This window comes from Ictidomys tridecemlineatus, chromosome 1 (assembly GCF_052094955.1).
Source record: "Ictidomys tridecemlineatus isolate mIctTri1 chromosome 1, mIctTri1.hap1, whole genome shotgun sequence".
Lineage (NCBI taxonomy): Eukaryota > Metazoa > Chordata > Mammalia > Rodentia > Sciuridae > Ictidomys > Ictidomys tridecemlineatus.
Genome location: NC_135477.1, coordinates 71,867,501 through 71,891,417, shown reverse-complemented (window position 1 = coordinate 71,891,417; position 23,917 = coordinate 71,867,501). Strand labels below are relative to the sequence as shown.

The 23,917-nt window shown below is 41.2% G+C and overlaps 1 protein-coding gene across 1 annotated transcript in view; it reads left to right on the top strand.

Moving 5' to 3' along the window:
* LOC144376070 (uncharacterized) overlaps nucleotides 1-23,423 on the top strand; it is a 30,073-nt gene extending 6,650 nt beyond the window's left edge. The window contains 7 exon segments of the mRNA XM_078042242.1: nucleotides 14,834-14,916; nucleotides 15,157-15,869; nucleotides 15,872-16,001; nucleotides 17,366-17,546; nucleotides 19,416-19,563; nucleotides 19,939-20,025; nucleotides 20,028-23,423. Of these exon segments, the coding sequence (XP_077898368.1) occupies nucleotides 14,834-14,916; nucleotides 15,157-15,869; nucleotides 15,872-16,001; nucleotides 17,366-17,546; nucleotides 19,416-19,563; nucleotides 19,939-20,025; nucleotides 20,028-20,242 (1,557 nt within the window). The 3' untranslated portion in view covers nucleotides 20,243-23,423.
* The last annotated feature ends 494 nt before the right edge of the window (nucleotides 23,424-23,917 follow it).

The window sequence follows — 23,917 nt, the reverse complement described above, 5'->3', positions numbered from 1 at the left end:
GCCAGATGGCAGAAGGTCTGAAGTTGACATTGTTCCCCAAACATAAGCCTTGTTAGGTACTGTAGAAGAAGTGAATAAGGTGCAAGGACAGTGAATAATAGGGATGGAAAGTCCCTTTTAAGGAAAAATCTGAGGAAGATCCAGCTGTGTGAGGTGAGTGTGAAAGTGTTCTGGGAAAAGCAAGAGTTATAGAGCCTTGTTTTAGGGAAGGCTGCAGCCTGCTGGGTCAATAATAGCGCAAAGTGGCAGGGCTGGGGGACTTGCCAGGGTAATGAGACTTCTAGCAGGTCTCTGAACCTTCTTTGATATTGAGTGTGTAGGTTGGGGGTACGCTTAAAAAGATGATCGATTTCTTTTGAAGCCTTCTGACTCATTTGACTTAGGAGCAGGAGCCTGAGCATGAAGTTAGGGTCCTATTTTCCCATCGATAAAGTGCTCCCAGACTGTTGTTTCACTCTTGGAATTTTATGCATCTTGGCCCAGTGCTGTCCATGAGCAGCTTGGGTGGAAGCTTTCTTCATCCCAGGTAGGTGGACTGCTATGGAAACAAAGCATTTTATAATAGATATAGAACCTGCAGATTATTTTGTGGGTCATCAAGCAGTGTGTGCATTGGTGCTTTGGAATAGAAAGTATTCCTGGAATAGTGAAAGTAGAATTTCTGTATCTCCTCTGATTTTATTTGATTCCTGAAGCAGTCCTATCATTAGGTTGTTGGCCTGATTTTGAAATTATTGAACTCATGCTCTGTGATATGCTCAGTGCTGTGATGCCAGAGCACAATGAGGGCTTAGAGTCAAAAGCCAGTGCTTTTGCCACCACCCAAGAATTCTCTGTTTCCTTTATCTGCAATGAAAAAATATTTTTGTTGTATTTGAAAAGTTAAATATTTAAAGAAGTTACTACAGTAAAAGTCCTTGTGAGTGAGGACTCACAGACATAAGCCCTTTCACCATGTTATTTCTAGTGATTTTGGACCTTTATATCGTCACACTGTAGTTTCTGCATCTTTGCCCCAGAATTGTTGTCTTCAATGTAATTTAGTAAAAATAATTTTTTTGGGGGGGGGGCTGTGGATATAGCTCAGAAGTTAGAGTGCTTTTCTTGCTTACCCAAGGCCCTGGGTTCAATCCCCAGCACCAAAAAAAAAATAATAATAATTTTTTTGCAAGATTGACACTGTAGCATGGAGACCTGCTTGGGAAGGCAAGCCCTAAGAAAGATCCTTCAGCTGCTGCCTTCTCTGTAGCAGTGCTATGATACACACCCCTCATTGTGCTGGGGTTGTATTGACATTCATATAATCTCAGCTTCTTCTAAGAAGCTAGAATAGAATTTAGTGTTACTGATACTTTCTAGGCAATGCTAATGAGAGTCATTTATAATGGAAATTCTTTGGGCATTCAGTAGTTCTTATTGTGTATTCTTTTCCATAAATGAGAGGGCGGGGAGAGAGAGAATAAGAATGTGTGTGTGTGTGTGTGTGTGTGTGTGTGTGTGTGTGGTTTTGTAATGGTCAGTTTAATTAATTTCCTTTGTGAAAGCTTGGTCTTGGCAGGCCTTCAGCAAGAGCCAGCATGTATTTATCAGAGCAGCCACAGAATGGCTTGTCCTTTAATTGTAGCTCATTTTTAAGGTGAATACAACTGAATATTTATTTATAGAAATCAGAGTCTCATAATGAAGTTTTGATTTTGACAGAATAACTTCTGTGCTAAGCAGAAAGTTTTTTGAAACATAATTTTAGTCTGCACATTTCAGTATCTTAACACCAAGTGAGATTTTGTCTGTGCTCGATGATGTCATACTTGCTGAGGTGGGGTTAGGAGATCACTACTGTCTCTGAGTTTAGAGTGGGAGAATAGTAACCTTTAGCAACCTCCTGAGCAGGACACACAAACTAAAAGGTGGTCTGATAAATAGGACTTCTAAAATGGCCCCTCAGAGATGTTCTACCCTTTTGCCTAGAATCTGTGAATATCCTGAGATGTTATTCTCTTGATCATATTTTTTGTCATGTAGCATAGTTGGCCCTAGAATAGGGAGATTATTGACTTATATACATGATCCCAGTGGAATTCCATGAACACTGAAAAACAGAGAAATTTCTTTTAGTTGGTGACAGAGAGACATTAGACTGATAGTACAAGTAGGCCTTGAAGATGGTAAAGGGTCCTGTGATGGGCCATGCATGCAGCCCTTGAGAGACAGCCAGCAAGCTGACATCAGTGTCCTCAATACTGTCATTTCAGGGAATAGCATTGCTAGCAACCCAAATGAGTGAGGATATATATTGTTTCCAGGCTCTCTAGGAAAGTGGGAGACCCTATATGGTTTTTATGAGGTGCCACAACAAAGTTCATGTGAGACAATGCAAGAAGTGATTAAATTATGAGAAGTGGATTAAAATACTGAAATAGATTAACTGTATCATAACTATAGGCATGTAGGGTATAGCTGGAGGATGTAGGTCACTGAAGGTATAACTCTGAGGTTTATATTTTGCCCGGTGAGTGGAGCTTCCTCTCTGCTTCCTGATGCCATTTTGCTTTACCTCAAGTCAGCCAACGTGGACTGAATCTCTGAAACCATGAGCCAAAATAAATTTCTCCTCCTCTATGTTGTTCTTGTCAGAACTTTTGGTCACAGCAACATATAGGGAACTAAACCAGACCCTGAGGAGAGAGTTCTAGCACACTGTGCCTGGACTTCTGGTCCATTGAAATGGTGTGATGATAAATTTTTGTAGTTTAAGCCACTAAGTTTGTGGTACTTTGCTATACAGCAAGAGAAAAGTCAAATAGATTTGTGTTCTTGTCTGTGTGAAGGAGAGACCTCTCCTGGGAACTGGCAGAAAAGTTCACTTCTGAAGTTCTCTGAGCTGATGGGGTAACATGACTTCTTGATTGTGCCATCATTTTTTTTTTTTACTTATTTTGTTGCTTTGTGTTGTCTATGTTAGACTTATCATCATGCAGTGACTGTCAATTTACAACCATGATCTTTAGAAAGTTTTAACATAGAAAACTGTTCATTCACATATGCAACAAAAAAGTCCCCTTCAGAACACTTGATCCTTCTTATGTGAAATACACTCTGAATACATCTGTTTTACTCTATTTCATTCCATTTCATATTTTTAAAATATAGATCATGACTTGTGAAATCAGTTTATTCACTTGTTGTTCTGGAGTTGAATAATTATTGCCATTGGCTGTGCTTGTAGTTTTGTTTTACCTTCATTTTTATTGTTTTACTATTTTTTATTGGTTATTTTAGTTATACACGATAGTAGAGTCCATTCTGATATAGTTATGCAAGCACAGGATATATTGTATTTAGGACCCAAGTCTTATTGATGTACATGATGGTGGGATTCACTGTGCTGTATTCATATATGTACAAAGCAAATTTATGTCACAGTCCTTCCACTGCCTTTCCTATTCCTGTCCCCACTCCCTTCCTTTCATTCCCCTTTGTCTAATCCAGTGAACTTCTATCCCTGCCCTTTGTTGTGGATTAGCATCTATATGTCAAAGAGAAAATTAGACCTTTGCTATTTTGTCATTGGCTTATTTCACTTAGCATGATAGTCTCCAGATCCATCCATTTACCAGCAAATATCATAAAGTCATTCTTTTTTATGGTATATGTATACCACAATTTCCTTTCCCATTCATCCATTGATTGCCATATAAGTTGAGAATTTTTTCATATATTTGTTGACCATTCATATTTCTTCTTTTGAAAAGTTTCTGTTTAGTTCATTTGCCCATTTATTGATTGCATTATTTATTGTTTTGGTTTAAGCTTTTAACTTCTTTATATATCCCGAATTAATGCCTTATCTGAAATGTGAGTAGCAAAGATTTTCTCCCATTCTGTAGGCTCTCTCTTTATGCTCTTGTTTCCTTTGCTGTGAAAAAGCACTTAAGTTTGATCCCATCCCATTTATTGATTTTTTATTTTACTTCTTGTGCTTTAGGAGTCTTATTAAGGAAGTCAGTTCCCAAGCCAACATGTTGGAGTGTTGGGCCTACATTTTCTTCTCAGATATGCAGGGTTTTATACTTAGGTCTTTGATTCTCTTTGAGTTGATTTTTGTGCAGGGGTGAGAGATAGAAGTTTTAATATGGATTATTATTATTTATATATGGATTTCCAGTTTTCCCAGCAGTATTTGTTGAAGAGGCTATTTTTTTCCTCCAGTGTAGATTTTTGGCACCTTTGTCTACTATGAGATCACTGTATTTATGTGTGTTTCTCTCTCTTGTCTTCTGTTTCTGTTCTGTTCCATTGATTTTCATGCCTGTTTTGGTGCCAATAGCATGCACTGGTTTTGGTACTGTTTTTTTTTTTTTTTTTTTTGATTGAACATAGGGGCACTTGACCACATGTTCAAAGGAGTGGGGATGGGAACGACATCCCCATCCCATTTTTGTATTTTATTTACAGACAGGGTCACTCATACTGAGTTGCTTAGCTTCTCAATGTTGCTGAGGCTGGCTTTGAACTTGTAGTCCTCCTGTCTCAGCCTCCTGAGCTGCTGGGATTACAGGCATGTGTCACCACACCCAGCAGCATGCTGTTTTTGTTACTGTGGCTCTGTATTACAATTTAACATCTGGTATTGTGATACCTCCTGCTTCCATAAGCTATTTTTAAATGAAATCATGTGTAGGAAATGTTGCTCAGGTTTAAGGCAGCAAAGCTCTTCTGTAACGTTTCTATGGAGAATCAGTGTTTCCCCCATCAGGTGCCAGGTCTTCCTCTGTGGATTGGATCATCTGTGAAGGTGTCAGCACAGATGGCAATGATGTTTCTCTGCTTGTTTCTCTGTGTGTCCATTCCTAGGCACAGCAGACTTCCTCTTTCTTTCTTATGACTGCCTCTTATTTCTTCCTGTAGATGTAACAGTATTGCCTCATTTTGCTCGTGGGCATTTAAGCTGACATCAGCTGTTTGCTCTCATGAACACTGCTCTTTAAATCCTTTGGTGCAGGTGTTTCTGGATGAATTCCTAAAAGAATTGCTGAGACAAAATTAATGTGCCTTTTAATTCTGAAAGCTGTTGCTATCTTACGGAGTGATAGGGAACAGAGATGTGAGTGGTGGGAACATGAGGTAAATGGAATAATTCTTTAAACTGGGCCCACTGTGTTTCCCGACCAACCCACCAACCAACCAACCCACCCACCCTCCCTTCCTCCCTCCCTCCCCCCCTTCATTCCTTCCTTCTTTCCTTCCTTACTATTACATTCTTCAGCAAATAGCCTATTATCTGCAGGAGAAATGGAGGCCTAAAATGCCAATAAAAAGAGTATAAATTATCCTGAAGTTGGGGACTGTTGTGACCCTTACAAAGACCCCATCGCAGAACTCAGGGAGATAAGGATAATCCCCACTAACCATCTGTAAGACCAGGTTCCAATTAGAACTGGTCATCATGGGCCAAAGTGACCTAGAGTTATCACATGCAGTGGGGACTTCAAAGTCTGATATTATCCTGCTGTCAGTCCAAAATCAAGAGGTGGACTTGGGCAAGACTCTCTGAAAACTTTCCTGGGACTCCCACAAAGAGTAGGAAGGAGTGGTGGAAAAGGAAGCCAGGCGGTAATCTAGTGGGAGGAGCAAGGGAAAAAAAGTGACAAGAAAGGAAGGCTTGAGGTTATCCTGCAGTGAGAGAGTCGTGTGTTCCTGCCACCTACTGAGAAGTCTGTCTGAGGAGTGTATTAGGATAGACACTCTAAGGGCAGTAGGTTCTCCCAGAGGAAACAGAAGGAATGAGAAGCCAGGTTCTGTCAAGGTTTAGGAAGTTTTCTTTTCCCCATATATCTTCACAGCCTTGTTAAAAGTAATTCAAAACAGTGACTCTGATAGGAAAGGCAATCATTAAGAGGCTCAAGAATAGCCATACAAAATGTCTAAGAGAGTGGTAATGTCTAAAAGTATCTGTCATTCCTGAGAAATGAAGTCAACTGAGATTTAGGCTTATATATCACCTAAAGGTTTGCTTTGGCAGAATTGATTTCAGCATCACAAGAAGAGGAAATTTTTTTAAAAAATTTTTGTTTTAATTAGTTATACATGACAGTAGAATGCACTTATATACTTTGATATATCATACATAGATGGAATATAATTTCTCATTTTTCTGATTATACATATTGTAGAATCACATTGGTCATACAGTCACATACATACATAAAGTAATAGTGTCTGTTTCATTCTACTATCTTTCTTAACCCCACATCCCCTGCCTTCTCCTCCTTTCACTTCCCTCTACCTAATCTAAGGTAACACTATTCTTTTTTTTTTTTTTTTGCATTACAATTCTTAGTACACATATATACCACAATTTTTGTATCTTTGTTTGTATATAAAGTATGTTGACACCCAATTCAAGTCTTCATACATGTACTTTGGATGATGATGTCCATCACATTCCACCATCCTTGCTAATCCCTGCCCCTTCCCTTTCCCTCCCACCCCTCTTTCCTATCTAGAATTCATTTATACCTCCCATGCTCTCCCTCCCAGTCCTACTATGAGTCAACTTCCTTATATCATAGAAAACATTCTGCATTTGTTTTGGGGGGGGGGATTGGCTGACTACACTTAGCATTATCTTCTCCAACGCTATCCATTTATCTGCAAATGCCATGTTTTTTTTAATGCTGCGTAATATTCCATTATGTATATATGCCATTTTTTTCATTCATCCACTGAAGGACATCTAGGTTGACTCCACAGTTTAGCTATTGTAAATTGTGCTGCTGTAACTTTAATGTGGCTGTGTCCCTGTAGTATGCTGTTTATAAGTACTTTGGGTATAGACAGAGGAGAGGGATAGCTGGGTCAAATGGTGGTTCCATTCCCAGTTTTCCAAGGAATCTCCATAGTGCTTTCCATATTTGCTGCACCAATTTGCAGTCCCACCAGCAATGTATGAGTCTGCCTTTTTCTCCACATCCTCCCCTACACTTACTGTTGTTTGTCTTCATAATAGCTGCCATTCTGACTGGAGTGAGATGATATAAAAAGAGAGAATTTTCATGAATATTTTTTACATTTTTTTTCATGACTAGAAAGTCTCTTGGGAACCAGAAAAGTGCTTCAGGAACAGAGGGCTTCAGTATATTTTGTTGTTATTGTTTTTGTCACATTTAATTTTCTTTTTATAGACAGTAGCACCTTTTGCCAGAAACTGTCAGGCCCTGTGTTATCTGACCTCATGGAGGAAGAGTGCAGGTGCTCCTGGAATTAATTTTGTATGGTACAGACCTTTGACCTGGTGCTGCCTCCCTGGCTCCTGAGTGCCACTGTGCTATGTTTTGGAACTTCTAAGAAGAGATTGCTAGCCTTTGACTTTGAACAGCTTCCCAAATCTGGCTGTGAAACTGTATTGGAAACTTTAGGCTTCCTTTTTGTTATCCATCAGGCCAGTTTTCTAGATCCTTGTTGGTAGATTGACAGATTTTACTCAGCTTATTGCCAACAACAGATCAGGCTCTTTAAAATTGCTGCAGCGATTATTCTGCATATGGATTGGTCTTGATCTTTGGAACATGTACTCTTCTTTAGCTGGTAACAGAAGGAACTTCTGTGGGAGCTGATATCCCTACCATCCTTTCTCATTTTCTTGCTCTTTCTGGAAAAGGGAGTCAGCATTTACTGAAGTTTATATTTGTTAAAATAAAAGTAGATTTTAAAAATTTCCTTGAAATTTATAGTCTGATAAGGAGACTTGTTATTGGGAACTTTGTTGAAGTTTTGGACATTACTTGCTGACAGCATCTTACAACATTTTTCATGAAGTTAAAGAGGGTCAGATTGGGACAGGAACATAAATAGAGAATGCTGAAAGAGTCCCAGTTTCCTGAATAAAAATTGGGTAGCAACAATATTCCTGCCTTGCCACAACACCATTCTTCCTTGAAACTGACTGCAGCCACTATCTCAGGAGCGTTGGTGTCTGCTGCCAGTGCAGACACACCTGTTTGAGTTTCTTGCAATGCATCTGAGATGGAAACCATCTAGGCAAGTGCACATAGGTCTCTTCATATGTGGACAGTTGACTGCTTCCTTGATAAGGCCTGTTACCTGTCCCTGGGCCTTGCTGTTCTTACCCCATATTCTTAACCCAGGCACTCATGGATGCAATCATTATCCCTTACTTCCCTTTTGATATAGATTATGTGACATTCAGGAGAGTAAGAGGCATTTTCTCTTGATTTCAGCTTCATGAGACCTGCCTTTTCTCAGAACACTGACCCTGATTCAGCACCGTTCTGTAAATAAGATTCCACTCTCCTTCCACAAGACTTACCTTCCTTTCATAAGACAGGAAAGTTTATGAGGTTCCAAGAAGATCATGTTCTTTCCAAGAAAGTGAGGGCATGGAAGATAACTAGTTAATTCCATGTTTTCCATCCCTTATGGGGAGGGGTTTCCTTTTATACCTCTGTCCTGGCAACTGAGCTTAACCTGCAACACAGAGAAAGAAGAGTGACCTTATATCAGTGAGAGTACAAGGTCATGAATGCAACTGGACATTACTTCCTTCAGGTCCACCTGGAGAAGGATGTTGATGATTCACACTTTTCTGCTGTACATTTTTACTAGCCTGTGTTTTTTATGTTTTCTGTCACTGAACAAAAGTTAGTCACTCTCAGAAGTAAAAGGAGGCAACAAGTTCATAAAGGTTTCCAGTCTCATAATGGGTTTAGGATTGGACATCAGAAAATCATCAGAGGTAAGAGTTTGGGCACTTTGGGCTGGGGTTGTGACTCCGTGGCAGAGCACTTGCCTAGCATGGGTGAGACACTGGGTTCCATCCCGGCACCACATAAAAATAAACAAATAAAATAAAGGTATTGTGACTCTATAACTAAAAAAAAAGAGTTTGGGCACTTAAGAATAGGTACCCTCAATCTGCTTCCCTGTACTGATTAATAGTAACTTACTGTTTATGCATTATTATATTACACTTTTTTCATTATTTTATGGTTTATGCACTTATTATACTACAGTTTTATCATTATTTTAGAGTGTACACCTTCTACTTATTAAAAAATTTACTGTAAAATAAGTATGCAGTGTTGTACCAGAAACAGCCTCATATATCTCATGTTTACCATATCTCTAAATCAGATCAAGAGATTGGGGCCTAAAGAGCTCTCCAATAGAGCCCGTAATGGCTGTCTGGGAGGAGGCCTCAAAAGAAAGAGGAGGAAGGCTGGTATATTTGGGACTGTGGGATACAGGGTATGAATAGCACCATCTCCACATGGGTCCTGAGATCTCTTTCATTTTGTTTTTGGAAGAATCCTATAAAGTAGTAATGGAAGTTATTTTGGGATGTCATTTTCATGTCTCCAAATAAACTTTAGATTCTTAAGAACTTTGACCATTAATGCTTTTAGAGAAAATATGTCCAATGTCCATGTGTACATTTAGTTAGAAAATGTGGATTCTTGGGTGACTCAGAAGATGTGTTAATTGAGTAACACTGGATGATTTCATTATACACACGCAGCATGGCAACTTCTTGGATCAAGTTTCTTGAGGTTTATTATGTATAAAATGATGTTTAATTTTGTTCTGGGAGTAGGAGTAGTGGTCCAGCAAACAACCTAGTCCTGTTTCTTTCCAGGCTGGTGCATTTGCTGCAAGGGTGGGATAGGAATAGGAATTTCTGGGCAGTAACAGTTCCATTCCAGTGGCTAACAGATGTCCCATGGGTGGGGTGCCAGGATGAGAGTGTACCCCTGGGGGTGGCACTTAAAGTAGGGGCTAGACCTCAACTAGGGTCAAGGTGAAGCTCCTCTTGAATCACGGTGAGTGGTAATGTGGGCTGAACAGACTCATAGCATTGTTCTCTGGAATTAAGGAAGGAAGAATGTATTTACAGTTACATGTCACATAATGATCTTTTTGGTCAATGACACACTGCATATAAGATTATAGTGGATCTGAAAAGTTTCTCCCTTCTAGTGACAGCCTTGCAATTCTAATGTGGTACAGCATGTTATTCATATTTGTGGTGATACTGGTATAACCCTGCCGTGCCTATACAACTGATAAGTAAATGACTATTATTGATTAATGCACTTATTATACTACACTTTTATTTTAGAGTGTACTCCTTCTACTTATTAAAAAATTTACTGTAAAATAAGTATGCAGTGTTGTGCCAGAAAGCAGCCTCATACATCTCATGTTTACTATATCTCTAAATCAAATCAAGAGGCCACATCAAGTGATTGACCTATGCCATCTAGGTTTGTGTAAGTCCACTCTATGATGTTTGCATGATGACAGAATCTTCTAGTCATACATGTGGACCATGTTCCCACTGTAAGCAACACGTGACTATAAGAAGGACATAGGTACCCTAGAGGCTACAGAATGAGTCTTGCTAGACCCCAGAGAGGCATGCATGGAAGGCCGGAGGCCTTTAGTGATGGCTTTGCATGCTCAGATTAGCTCCTTTCCCATCCCTATTTCTCTTCATCCACTTCTCTTCTCACTGTGGTGCTTTTTCTGTCCTTGATCTTTCCCCTAATTTTGGCTTGTTTACTACCTCTCAGAGACCCTATTCTATCCTATGAGCTCTTCTTACATGTTCTTTCAACTTAAATTTCTTAATTATTAATTCACATTTCTAAGATTAGACCTCTTGGGAGCATCCTATGTTCAGCCCTCTCCTAGCTTCCAGGTTGATCTGTGGATTGGTGGTTCAAATCATGGAATCTTCTTTATAAAGAGAATTATGTTGGGGCTGGGATTGTGGCTCAGCAGAAAAGCACTCGCCTAGCATGCTCAGGGACCTGGGTTTGATCCTCAGCACCACATAAAAATAAAAATAAATGAATGGAATGGAGGTGTTGTGTCCAACTACAACTAATAAATAAATAAATATTAAAAACAAGAGAGAGAGAGAGAACTATGACATTGGTAGTGAGGTTATGTGGACCAGCAAGTGGGCACTGTGCATGAGGTTGTGAGGTAGTAGAGTGCTCTCAAGTCCTCCAGCCTTGGATAAGATTGTCTCAGGAACCATGTGAAGGAATTCTGGGAGAAGCTAGTGATGACAGGCACCATGCCTCCTATATCTTCATTTTATTGACTTATATATGAACTTGTGAAGTGTAGATGCTTAGGGGAAAAAACAGCCACTGAACTCACAGAAGCTTGGCAGTGAGGCTTTGTGGTTTCAGGTATCTCTGGGCTATATTTTTATCCACAGTGTCATGTACATAGCCCTGTTGTGCCAGGGCAGTGGGAAAAGTTACTGAAAGACCAAATAAAATGCCTGGACATGACATGCAAATTTTATGCTTTACTGAGAAATGCTACAGGGAAGGTCCAGAAGCAAAAGGCTGGAAAGGTGCTTTGCCAGAAAGTCCAGTGGTGACAGGCTGGGCAGATGGACCTCTACTACACACTGTGTTTCTGGTACCTTGCAGAGAATAGTGCCTCCTATCCCTCTCCACTCTTTGTCCAGGGGTAGCCACCTGGATGAGCACTTCTGCCTCCAAAGTGCTCTGATCTGCACCAGTTACTACAGGAGGAGGGGGTTTATAGTTAGGTTACAGAAACAGCGACATCAACATTAGCTTGGTTAGGTTGCATGTATGACCAACACCCCAAGGAGCAACTACCCTGGTGTACATGCAGAAAGCAACTTTCTTCTAATAATGTTAAATTGTCCTTTTTCCCAGCATGCATGAGAGAAAGTCAGTGTCCTTCAAGATAGCATGTACCTAGATATTCCAGTCCAGGCTTGCTCTCATTGCTTCTTTAACCTGCACATGTTTGGACAAACTTATAGACTTTTGATAGGGGCAAGGGTATGATGAAATCATGCTGCCACTATTTTTTCATTCTTCCCTCCTGAGCTACACACTTCATCACATAAGACATTGGTCATGTCTGTTTCTGAGGCCACCACCACAGCCTTGTCTAAAACCATCATGGTATCTAGAAAATCCAATTCATAGGGCTGTTCTTGGAATACTCTGCTCAAGGTTTATAATTTCGCTGTGTGTGTGTGTGTGTGTGTGTGTGTGTGTGTGTGTATTTAATGTGCTCATGTTCCCAGTCCCACTTTATTTATTTACTAAATGGCACAGTGGTCTCAACATCTCTGCTAAATATGGAGTGAAGGGGCTTAATGATTCCAAATGAGATGCATCTCTTTGGGAGTAGTCAGGGTAAAGAAAGCTTAAATTTTACCTATGAGAGAAGCTGGTACCACTGAAGTCTTATCCAACCAAATAACCCCAAGTATTTGATAGCCCAAGTTTTTGCAACTTGGAGATGTGACTGCCCATCCTTTCTCTGGGAAATGCCCCACCACCTTTGGGTTGCCTCCTCTTGGTAGGGAAAAGACTCAGAAATTAACACTGTAAAATCAATATAATGAAACATTGATACTGTGTCAAGTTTTGTCCATTAGTTCAGATCAATTGCCATCATCCCATGATGTATGTTTGGACTATGTAAATATCCTAGGGGAAGAACATTGAAAGCCAGTTTTTGCCCTTCCCACATGAAATCAAATTTCTCCTGGCTTTCTTTATTGGACATCTTGCCTTTCTTTTACTCCATCCTTCTCCCACCTTTTCATCCATATTCTGTATCTCTCACTTCCTAATCTTTTAAAAAAATATTTATTTTTTAGTTGTAGTCAGACATAATACCTTTATTTTATTTATTTATTTTTTATGTGGTGCTGGGGATCGAACCTAGAGCCTCACACATGATAGGCGAGCACTCTACTGCTGAGCCACAAACCCAGCCCCTTGCTTCCTAATTTTTTCAGTTTCCCCTATATCAGTTTCAGCCTGTGCTGCTTGAGAAACTGGAAGGGCCACCAAAGGACTGAGAATTCATACCAGAGTTCCATAATATGCCTGAGAGCCATTTGAAGAATGTCTTCTTTATTCCTGCTATGTCATTAGGACCTTTGTAGATCTCTGCATAAATTGCATACTTCATTCCTCTCTTAGGAGGTCATCTGGGTGTGCCACAGGTAAATCCCCAGTGGAGCTAAGCATTTTTTATAGGCAGCTATCATCCAAGGACAATAGAGATGTCATAGTTCTCCTTAACAGCTGAATATAAATGTTACTACAGGGTAGGGTGTGTGGTGCCTGAGGCATTTTATTTCATTTTGCTCTCTGATAGGAGTGTACATTCAGTAATAGTATCCCAAAGCCACAACAGCCATACTGCTACATTTCCCCTAGCTTTCCGTCTAAACTTGTTCCCTGGTTCTGGAGATATGCATGTACCAACTGGGAGGGGGAAGATTCTCATCATCCACTTTCACTAGCTGAGACAGATCTGTCTTTACCTTTTGATTTAGGAGCCATCTGGCTTTTAGTACTGGTACCATAATCGGTTCATTCCAGTACTCATATTTTCTTCTGAGATCCTGGGGTCACCAAGGGTCCCAGTTCTTTTAAGTAATTTTCATCCTTATTTTAGCTCATGGTAGATGTTTACCTTTCAGTTTAGCAAAGCAGAAGGCTTAAGTTTCTAAATTCTCATCAATATTCTTCTATGAGCAATTATTGCTCAGTAGTCCCTGCTTGAGTTAATCATGTTGCACACTCCAGTTTTAATTCTTCATTAGTTGCTTAATACAGGATTGGGCCTGAAACTCTGCCTCTGTTGCTGCATCCATTGCTATGTGGAGGGGCCACCACAACCACATAGCTGCTGCTATTTTACTCACCTCTTTCTTTTTCTTTAGATAGTATTGCTTGCCCACAAGCAATAATATTTCCCCTGGTCCCTGGGGTGTTTTCAGGCATCCTCCTACTTGTGTGATATCCCCCAAGTATCTATTGTAGCCACTATCCCCAACACATGGAAATGGGAAGCCATTTGGATGTTACCTATGGCATATGTCCCCTTTTCAGCTGCCACAGTCTTGGTGCTCATAGGATCTCTTTGGTCTTCCAGCTGGCCTGCTGTTATATCCATAGCCCAGTTGTTCCAGGACATTGGGACACATTGCAGAGAGACCTAAGGTAATACTCAGAGGTGGCTTATAAGTCATAAGCCTTTATTGAAAAATTCACTTTATCGAGAAGTTCACTTTACTGAGAAATGGTCCAGTGGCAAAACGCTGGCAAGGTGCTTTGCCAGAAAGTCCGGTGGTGACAGGCTGGGCAGATGAACCTCTGCTACACACAGTGTTTCCGGTACCTTGCAGAGAATAGTGCCTCCTATCACTCTCCACTCTTTTTGTCCAGGGGCAGCCACCTGGATGAGCACTTCTGCCTCCAAAGTGCTCTGATCTGCACCAGTTACTACAGGAGGAGGGGGTTTATAGGTTAGGTTACAGAAACAACGACATCAACATTAGCTTGGTTAGGTTGCATGTATGACCAGCATCCCAAGGAGCAGCTACCCTGGTGTACATGCAGAAAGCAACTTTCTTCTGATAATGTTGAATTTTATTTTTTCCCAGTGTGCATGAGAGAAAGTCAGAGACCTTCAAGATAATATGTACCTGGACATTCCAGCCCCGGCTTGCTCTCATTGCTTCCTTAACTGACTAGGTTTTTGGGGGGGAATGAAAAGTGAGATCAAGGTATATTACTATCTTACTTTTCTTTAAGGGCAATACACACATAGGAAAAAAAGGAGGAATGATGTTGTATTTGTTTTGCCTAGGTGTGTAGGACCTAATATATTCCTTATTGTGAGCAATAGACTTTCTTAGATTTTTCTTCTCACAGCCATTCATGAGAAGATGGTGTTTCCACTTACCTTGGCTCCTTCCTGAACACTGACTGGGGGTATGTCATTGCAGGCTGGGAGTTCTCCTTCAGCATCAGCTCCAGTGTCTGCCTTCTCTCGCTCTTCTGTCACACCATCCAACCAGGACATCTGCAGGTAACACTGTGCTTCAGATGCTGCCGTGGCCCATATGATTCTGGATATAAGGATTAATGTCTATAGCTTCTCAGTTTTTCATTTGTTTTATCATTCTTCCTTTGGTGACGGAGTTGGCCCAATTTTATGTGTTGTTTGCTCACCAGATTACCACACCAGTCTCATTTCTAAACTTTGATATCTGTTTTCTCTTAAAATTGTTTTTACTTTCTGTGCTTTATTCCACTGTTCTGCATGCAGTTCCAGTGCAGTGTTTTCTGAGTATTGTCATCACAGTCCCATGCAGTCTGCTGTTGTCTTGAAAGCACCTCTCTGCCAGAGTTCTCTGACACAAGGGCTCCCTGTGACAGTTGTCTGTAAAGACACATTACAGGCATCAGAAAGCAATTCCTTTGATTCTGAATGGTTTCAGGCCTTGAAACCTGCTAAGAATGCCAAATCCAGAAGAACACTAACGTTTTCAAAGTCCCTAAATGATGTATGTGAGAAGCCCCAGGATACTTTGGAAAGCTTTGACTATGTGGAAAGAACTTGTTCTGAAGGAAAATTGGTACTCTCTCAAGATCCATGTCTCAGAATTAACAGGTTTCATTTTAAAGAAAAAAGAGCACTGAATCCTAAATCTCTTGGCAGTTCCAAATGTTTCTGTGTCTCATCCCTCTCTGCCAACCATTCTGTTGCCTCAGAGGTAGAAGCTGGCAAGGGGGCCATGCACAGCCCAATTTTGGAAGAGAAAGAAGATGGCGAGGCCGGGTCCAGAAGCCAGCGGCTGCTCCAGTACCTGTTCTTGCTCTCCCATGGCTCTAACACCAGCAGTCTGCGCAGATTCCATGAGCTGGAGAGCCATACCGCTCACCTGCATGCCACCAAGTCCTCGAGTCGGCTGGCAGGGAGCATGGGCTTCTGCTCTGATGAAATGGGAGACGACGACGTCTTTGAGGACAGCACATCTGCCAACTCAAGTGCAGGGTTCTGCGGGCACCCCTCTGCTCAGTGGAGAAGGACAGTGACCTGGATTGTCCTTCTCCCCTGTCTGAAAAATCTACCCCCATCTCTCCTGTGTCCATCTCAGGGCATGCCTGCAGGTTGGTTTGCCAGGAACCACCATTCTGGCCATCTCTGCTCACACCTTTGTAGCCTCATCTTGCTTTTAATATGTGAAGTTTCGGGAAAATAGTTAAAACAGTTGTAGCCATTTGGGGGGTAATTGTTTTCTTCAGGAGAATGAAGTGTTGTTGCTATTTGAAAAACTAATTTTAAAAGAGGAAGAAGCTATACATATTAAAGGCCAAACTGACCTTCTCAACTAAAAACAAATAGACTTTGGATAAGGAAATTAGAAAAAAGAAAATAGTATTTCCAGTTTTCCAGCTTGGTGGTCCTGATTTTAAGCATTTGCTGCCATCCCAGTCTCGTTTTTTACTCCTTGTAGCTCCCCTCCATGAATGTTTAGGAGTAGCTGCTCTCCAGTATCTCCTTCCTGTTTTCCTCTTAACTTAGGTGTGGCCACCCCTGCCCAATCTTCTTTCCTACCTTATTTTCTCTGTGCAGCATCCTTGTCTGGCCCTAAGGCTCTGAGAATTCATTTTCTGTCACAAATCTCCTGTTTCTCCCAAACCAACCATTTCCTCCTTGGTGACACCCATTACATTTCTCAGAGCTGGATCAGAAATCCTGTGCCTGAAACAACCAGCCCAAGAGTCTGGCAAGGTCAGGGCCTGGCTGCTTTCAGGACACATACCCTGCTTATTCTTCAGCTGTTGGAAAAGATCCCTGTTCTCAAAAGCCTGATTAAGTTCCTTGAGGTTAGTAGTTCTGCTGCATGCTTCCTTAGAAATAATGACTGCTTTAAAATTAATTTTTGTTCAGTACTATGAGTGGTCCTGAATAAAAGAAATGAAATTGCAGTATGTCATCATGGTGAGTTTTTAGGTGGAGGAGAGAGAACTATGATCTCTGTTTACTCCATGAGAGAGGGTGGGCTGATGTACCTGTAGTGTGTGAAGGCAAAGTCAGTATTAAAGTTAGAAAGCCGTGCTTTCTTAAGTCACTGTAGTATTTTGGGGAGGGACACTGCTCATTTTATTTTACATAGAAAATTTAATTATTTTAATGTCTTATGTTCTAGAAGATGACTTCATGTTGCCTTAAATTCATCTTTCAGTGAAGTTCTTAAAGTCTTAACCCACAATGATTGCTTTGTCATTTCTTATATCATTTTCTCCCTCTTTATTGCCAAATGCCATCCTGACTTTCCATGTGTGTGCGGTAAGCTAGATATTTTAGTTTAAATATTATTTTCATTTGTGCTTGTATGTTTTTGTGCTCATAGTCACTTCTGTGATGTTTGTTGCTGAAAGTTTTCTTTCATGGATTGAACTTCCACTGCAGTGTCACCTTCCTTGTTGTGGGGCTCTTCTGGCACTAACTGATTTTCCTCCCACCATAGGATATGCCACTGTGAAGGTGATGATGAGAGCCCCCTGATCACCCCCTGCCACTGCACAGGAAGCCTCCACTTTGTGCACCAGGCCTGCCTGCAGCAGTGGATCAAGAGCTCTGACACGCGCTGCTGTGAGCTCTGCAAGTATGAGTTCATCATGGAGACCAAGCTGAAACCTTTGAGAAAAGTATGTGAGAAAAGAACATTCTCAGAAGTACTTAACCCTCTCTGAGATGAATGACCTGAATGAGTTATCATCTCAGACCATGGAGCCATAGCATGCCTCTGTTTGTTTCTTTAAATAACTGACTGGTGCTTACACTCACATTGTAGATTGTTGTTTCTGGTACTTATGTCTAAGTCCCTACCCTCAGGAAGAAGCTCTTTACCACTATTCAGTTATGATACTTCTCTTTCACAATTAGACTGCTTGCTTGTCTGTGTCAGTCGCTTGGCTCTTGGCCACAGACTGTCCTGTGACATCTTAGTCAGCATTTAGCTTTGTATGTATTAACTGTTAGTATCTTGCCTTTCCAGTGAAGACTGAATATTGGAGATAGTGTGTCTCCCAACCATTAAGCCTAGCATAGCACATAGTCAATTTGTTCGTGTATGCCTGTGATAAGTGTTTACTGGATGGGAGGTGGGTGAATGGGGAAATGCAGCTGTCTTCATGTCACAGATCATTGCTTCATTTTAGAGAAACTGTGTGATGCTGATTACCATTCAGATGTTGACTGTTTCATACATCTTTCTATGTGCCTAGCACAAAGGTTTTGTTTGGAAAAATAAAAGCCTATTTCTGTCTTAAAAATGTCAACATGTAAATCGCCAGGGGAATCACACAGTCAAATAATGGCATACAATAAGACCAATTAAAACCATGCAGAGAGAAGTGTGTTGTGGGCATGCCTCATCCTAGGGAGGTGGAGAGCATCAAAGAAAGTTTGGCTTTTGTAGCAGTTCTGGAAGGATATATGCATGGGCTTTGAGGGCAAAGTGAAGGACTTTAGAGAGGTCAAATTGGAGAAAAGCATCCACCAAGAAAGACAAGAGGGTGAGCATTTCAGAGGTGTTAAAGAGTGGAGCTGTGGGTGTCCTAGGAAATAGTGATAGTCAGGGGACTGGAGACACCAAGACACTGATTTTGTTTTAGGTAGGAAACCCAGAGAACTTGCTGGTTATAAAAACTCAGCAGAAAGCAATCAGATGTTACAGAAGGCAGGCTCATATTACTAAAAGAAACATTTTGCCACCTATTCCATGCTGATCTCTGAAGTGACTCTCTCTTGTGGCACGTTGATAATTTAGAGGCTCTATTTTCAGCTTACATTGCATAGAACCATCTGGATAAAGGCTGTGACTACCGTTGGCAAGGGATATGCAGAGTGTTTACACTTTCTTCTTTCTGTCTACTTTTATATGTTTTCTTCTGATTTGGAAACCAGTAAATGAAAAAGAAAATCTGGCTATTTGGAGTAAATTAATGTGCTCCTAGAGGAGATGGCACTGGCAGAGTCTGCTTGTACCAGGAACTCTTAGCATCGATGTCAAGCTGCTGCTGCAAAGGTAGCAGAGGACCAAAGAGTGAGCGCCTTCCGCCATTCACCTTCACAACATAGTGTGACCCATCTGCCAGTGTATTGTGGCATCATCAACCCTATTCTTCCGCTTGTCCATACCAGTCAACAAGCCAGGGAGACATAAAACAGTACCTGGGTCTTGAACCAACATGTTGTTTTCATTAGGATTGAAATCACAGAATCCTTTATTAGGCCACTTAGTGTCTGCTTGTGAGAATAAGCAGGTGCTGATGATAATGCAGTGCTTATTTTGATCCCAGATGCTTTTCATTTCATAAAATGTTTGCTGTGTCTGGTACCTGGTTGAAGGCCAGTGGCTTAAAGAGAACAGCTTTGAGTATTTGGGGAAAGTCATCTAGTTGAGGGAGAGGGAGGGGATGGAGAGCTGATTGTGGCCATCAACAATATTCTCACTCCCATTATACCTATTTACTCTGGGCCTGAGCCTCACTCTTTTCTTGTCACCTTTCCAGTGGGAGAAGTTGCAGATGACGGCCAGCAAGTGCAGGAAGATCACATACTCAGTGATGTTTCATGTCATCGCCATCACCTGTGTAGTCTGGTCCTTATATGTGCTCATCGACTGTACTGCTGAGGAGATCAAGCAGGGGCAGGGAACAGGTAAGAGCTCAGCCTGAGAAGTAAGTGCTGCACACAAGCCTTGGAGAACATGCTGGGGTCTTGAGGTCAGAATGTTGTTCCAGCCCTACTGTGAGCATCTGGGTTTGGGGGGCATAAATAGGAGGCACAAAGCATTCTTTTTGTATGTTTCTCAGGCTAGTTTAAAATCCAGTCAGAAAAAATGGAATAATGGAGTGTGAGATGAGAGGACAGGATACAAGATGGTGGATGTTCTCTTCCACCCCACTTTTGAGGAAGGAAGATTTGATGAGTGAAGGATCCATTGGTTATGAGAAGTTCAAAAGCTGTGTTCTATTTACTTCAGATGTTAAATTTGAACTCTATTGAGAGGCTGATTGAATTTTTCCCTTCCAGGAATCCTAGAGTGGCCCTTTTGGACTAAATTGGTGGTAGTGGCCATTGGCTTCACTGGAGGACTTCTTTTTATGTACATTCAATGTAAATATACCTGCAATTGTGGAAGAGACTCAAGGCTTATAATAGAGTGATCTATGTTCAAAACTGTCCAGAAACAAGCAAAAAGAATATTTTTGAAAAATCTGCACTAACAGAGCCCAGTTTTGAAAATAAAGATGGACATGGAGTCTGTTATTCTGACACAAACTCTTCTTCTTGCACAGAGCCTGAAGACACTGGAGCAGAAATCATTCACGTCTGATGGTGTGGAGGGTATTGTTTTTGTGGACATCTATGAAGAGCTAAAGGAATTTGTTTACTGCCAATTGTGTACCTTTCTAAGTCCTTTAAATAGTATAGACTTGGCAGGTGACCATTGCCTCTCTTTTTTGAACCCTTCTTGACAAATCTCCTGGAAAGCCCTCCTGTGTGTCAGGCATGGGTGAATCCCACTTCTGCCTGGCCATTCTATATGATTTAAAGGGAGGAGGAGACCCCATGCAGCCATCATGGGGAGCTGGCTGAGTTCTGATTCAAGATCTTGAGAAGAATGAGGTAATACAATGCCAAACCAGAAGGAAGAGCAGGAGCAGAAGTGGGGGAAAGCCCTGATAATGAAGCTGTCCCTGTCCCAGAGCCAAGCATTGGGAATGTCTGGCAGTAATGAGAGAATTCTCTTCTCACTAAAGAGGGCTGAGGAGATGGAATGGAAATAGTCTTTATAGGCAAAAACTCCCACCCTCCTTCTACTGATGCTGCCACATTGGCCCTTAAGCAGATGAAGCTGTGGTGCCGTGTCTCTGGTGGTGCATGATTTACTGAGCAAACAGCACTTTACAGAAGAGAGTATTTTGTAATATGTGTCTACTGGGAATGACACTTAAAATTGGGTGTTGCATTTAGAAATCTCTTGTTATCTCTTTTACATAAAAATAGATCTGAAACCTTTTTTGCCTTATATATTCTAATAAATGTGGCATCCTCTTTAAGTCTGAAGACACTTATGACTTGATAAGAGGGAAGACCAGGTCTCAGACTTTGTCGTAACAGAGTTCATGGGAACTCATGGATGCTAAAAGTCAGGTTGCATATTTCCTATAGTTTTGAGCCTGTTTTATGACAAGTCCTTATTTTTCATAGGCCTGCCCTGTACATATCTTTTTTTGTCTACACTGAAAAAGAAGGGTTTTGAGATACAAATGGAAGGAAAGGAAGTACTTAGAACAAAACTGAGTATTGAAAAAATGATTACCAATAGATTTCTCCAGTTTGGTGCTGGCTTTATGCTGAAAGAGCAGACACATATTGTCTGGTCTGGATGTGTGTGTTGTAGGTGCTCCTGTCACCTGTCTGATGTGCTGGCTCCTGCTGGGGAAGTTCCATGGAGCCATTGCTAAGAGCCAAAAGGCAGGTGACTGGCTCTGGGAGGAAGGCCAGGTGTGAGCAGCAAAGTGCATGGGCCACTATGTTACTGCTTCCCAGCCAACACCCACCCATCATTGCCTTAACCAGACTGAACAGACAGGATCCTTTAGGAGCCCTTGGCCCTGCAATTGGTCTGTTCTATCATCAGGGATTACCTTTTGAGCCATTTTTCATAAGACAGACAAAACCAAATTCAACACTATCAAATGACCTTTGTCTCCCTAAAATGTCTGCTTATAATTCTGTTCTTGAAGCCCAGTTTCATAGTGCTAGGCAAATAGTCAACTCTGGGAGTTGGCCAGGACATGAGTGCTCAGATGTTCAGCCAGGGAACTGTCATCCAGCTGCTAGCACCTGCAGAGCCTCCTGAAATGGGGCAGGGTGATACCTGGGGAGTCCTGCCTGGAGTCTCCCTGAGCCTTAGGTGCCTCAACTGACCTGTTAGAAGGATTAAGCAGTGGTGTGGGGAGATATCTCAGTGATTAGAGCACTTGCCTAGAATATTTGAGGACCTGAGTTTGATCCCTAGTCCTGCATATCCCCCATCCCCCCCAAAAAAGATAAAGCAAATACAAATATTCAGAGTAGAAGCCCTGCAACTGGTATTGAAGGTTGGGAAGAGAATACAGGATCTCTGTTCCCTGGGTGAGAGATCCTGGAAGTAAGCCTTCTCTTGCTGTTTCTGTGTCTTGCTGACTGGGATCACAGTTCTGGTCTGTGGAGTTGCCTCACCATGATCTTCCTCTCATTGTCCAGAGAACTGAACTGAGGTCAGTCTGCCCTCTCTTGTCTCCCAGGCCATATCTAGTCCATGCCTGTGCCCACTGTGCCCCAAAGTGCAATTACCCACATCCCTTCTCAGTCTGCAGACACCAGGCACTATAGACTACCCGCCAGAGGAGCTGAACCTCAGCTCAGCCCTACCCATGCCCCTTAGGAAAGGTCCCTGGTTGTGTATACCTGTCCTTTCTATCCTCCAACCATGGATGAGTGATAAAATGAAAACAAGGATAGATTTTTTTAAGTGTGAATCCCTCTCCCTCATAGAACCCCATGTGCTGAACTTGAAAAGCACTGAGGGTTTATGTAGTGAGGAAAGTGTGTTTAGGTAGGGATAGTTCTAACACCTGTGTTCTGGCAGGCCAATGAAGCTGACTTAGCAAGGATATGTGTGCTTCCCTCTAGTGGGGACTCTAGGTCTTACTAATCTCCTGTGGTCTGTACATTTGCCCCTCAGTGCTTTTGAGGGACTATTTATCCCCAGTTTTGCCTTATTTTTCACCAGTCTTTATGGAAAGATGGCACTTGGCCAAACCAAACAGAAATCTTGGCTGAGGTCTCAGGGCCAGGAGGACTGTTACTTGTGGGCCGAGTAAGGGAGAAAAGGAAAACAGTCTCGGGGTATCACTGGCCAGCCCTCTCTCTGACTTGGCCTTTACTCCTTATAAGTCATGATACCACTGGTGGGCTTCTGACTTTGGCTACCAGCAGTAATTCAGATATTGTGCCCACATTTATTGCAAGAATTTCCTGGAAATGCTGTCAAAGATCTCTTACCCCAGTCCTATCTCCCCCATTTTTTTTTTTTTTTTTTGCTTTAGTGTACTCTTCAATCACATAGACATAGTTACCAAATCTGTTTGTGCTTTGTTTGGTCTCAGACATGAAGTCCTCAGACAGTGGGGTGGTTCAGAAGCCTGGGGTGATGCTTACGATTTGGGCTTACTGTACAGCCCTGATGGTGGACTGCAGAGCTAGGTCTAGCAGGATGAATATCCACATGCTATGGATGTGGCTGTGTACAAAAAGCACATTTGAAATACTGCCCCTTTGGAATCTGCTTTTACATACAAAAACTTCTTTCTCTAGCCCAAGGAAAGACAGAGACATAAGGAAATAAAAGCATTTGTCTTTGTTTTGGAAGTAAAATTGTTCAAATTGTGCAGCTGATTGGTGAACATTTAGATGCAATGTTTATAGAAAGTTGATTGTTAATAAAAACCAAATTTACACTGGTATGTGTGATGTAGTTTCTAAAAAGGTATTCCACATTTCAACTTTTTCTTAGAAAACTTATAGTAATCTAAATGTCTGGTTTTGTATCTTTTGTGTATGTTTACTATTTCTCAGTTTATTTTTTTCAGAACTTGTAAATGTTCTTTCATATCCTATATTCCCCCCTCCCAGTTCATCTTAGATCTTTTTTAAATTCATTGATTATTGTAACAATCAACTTTTAAAATTCTTGGCATTTTCTCCATGTTGATATCATTTTTTATTTGGACATGATTTATTGACATACCTTCCCTTATATTATTATTCCTGTTGAAAATGTAAATAGCTCAAAGTAACATCTCTTAAAATGATTACTCATACATAAGTTCAGAAATTTGTTAAATTCTTCTGAGGAGATAGTGATACAGCTGGAAAAAGTTCATCTGATTCATTTCTGTCTGTGGATTGAGGTGATTGTGTAGAGACCAGTTTGTAGCATGGGGTGCATGGAGCCTTG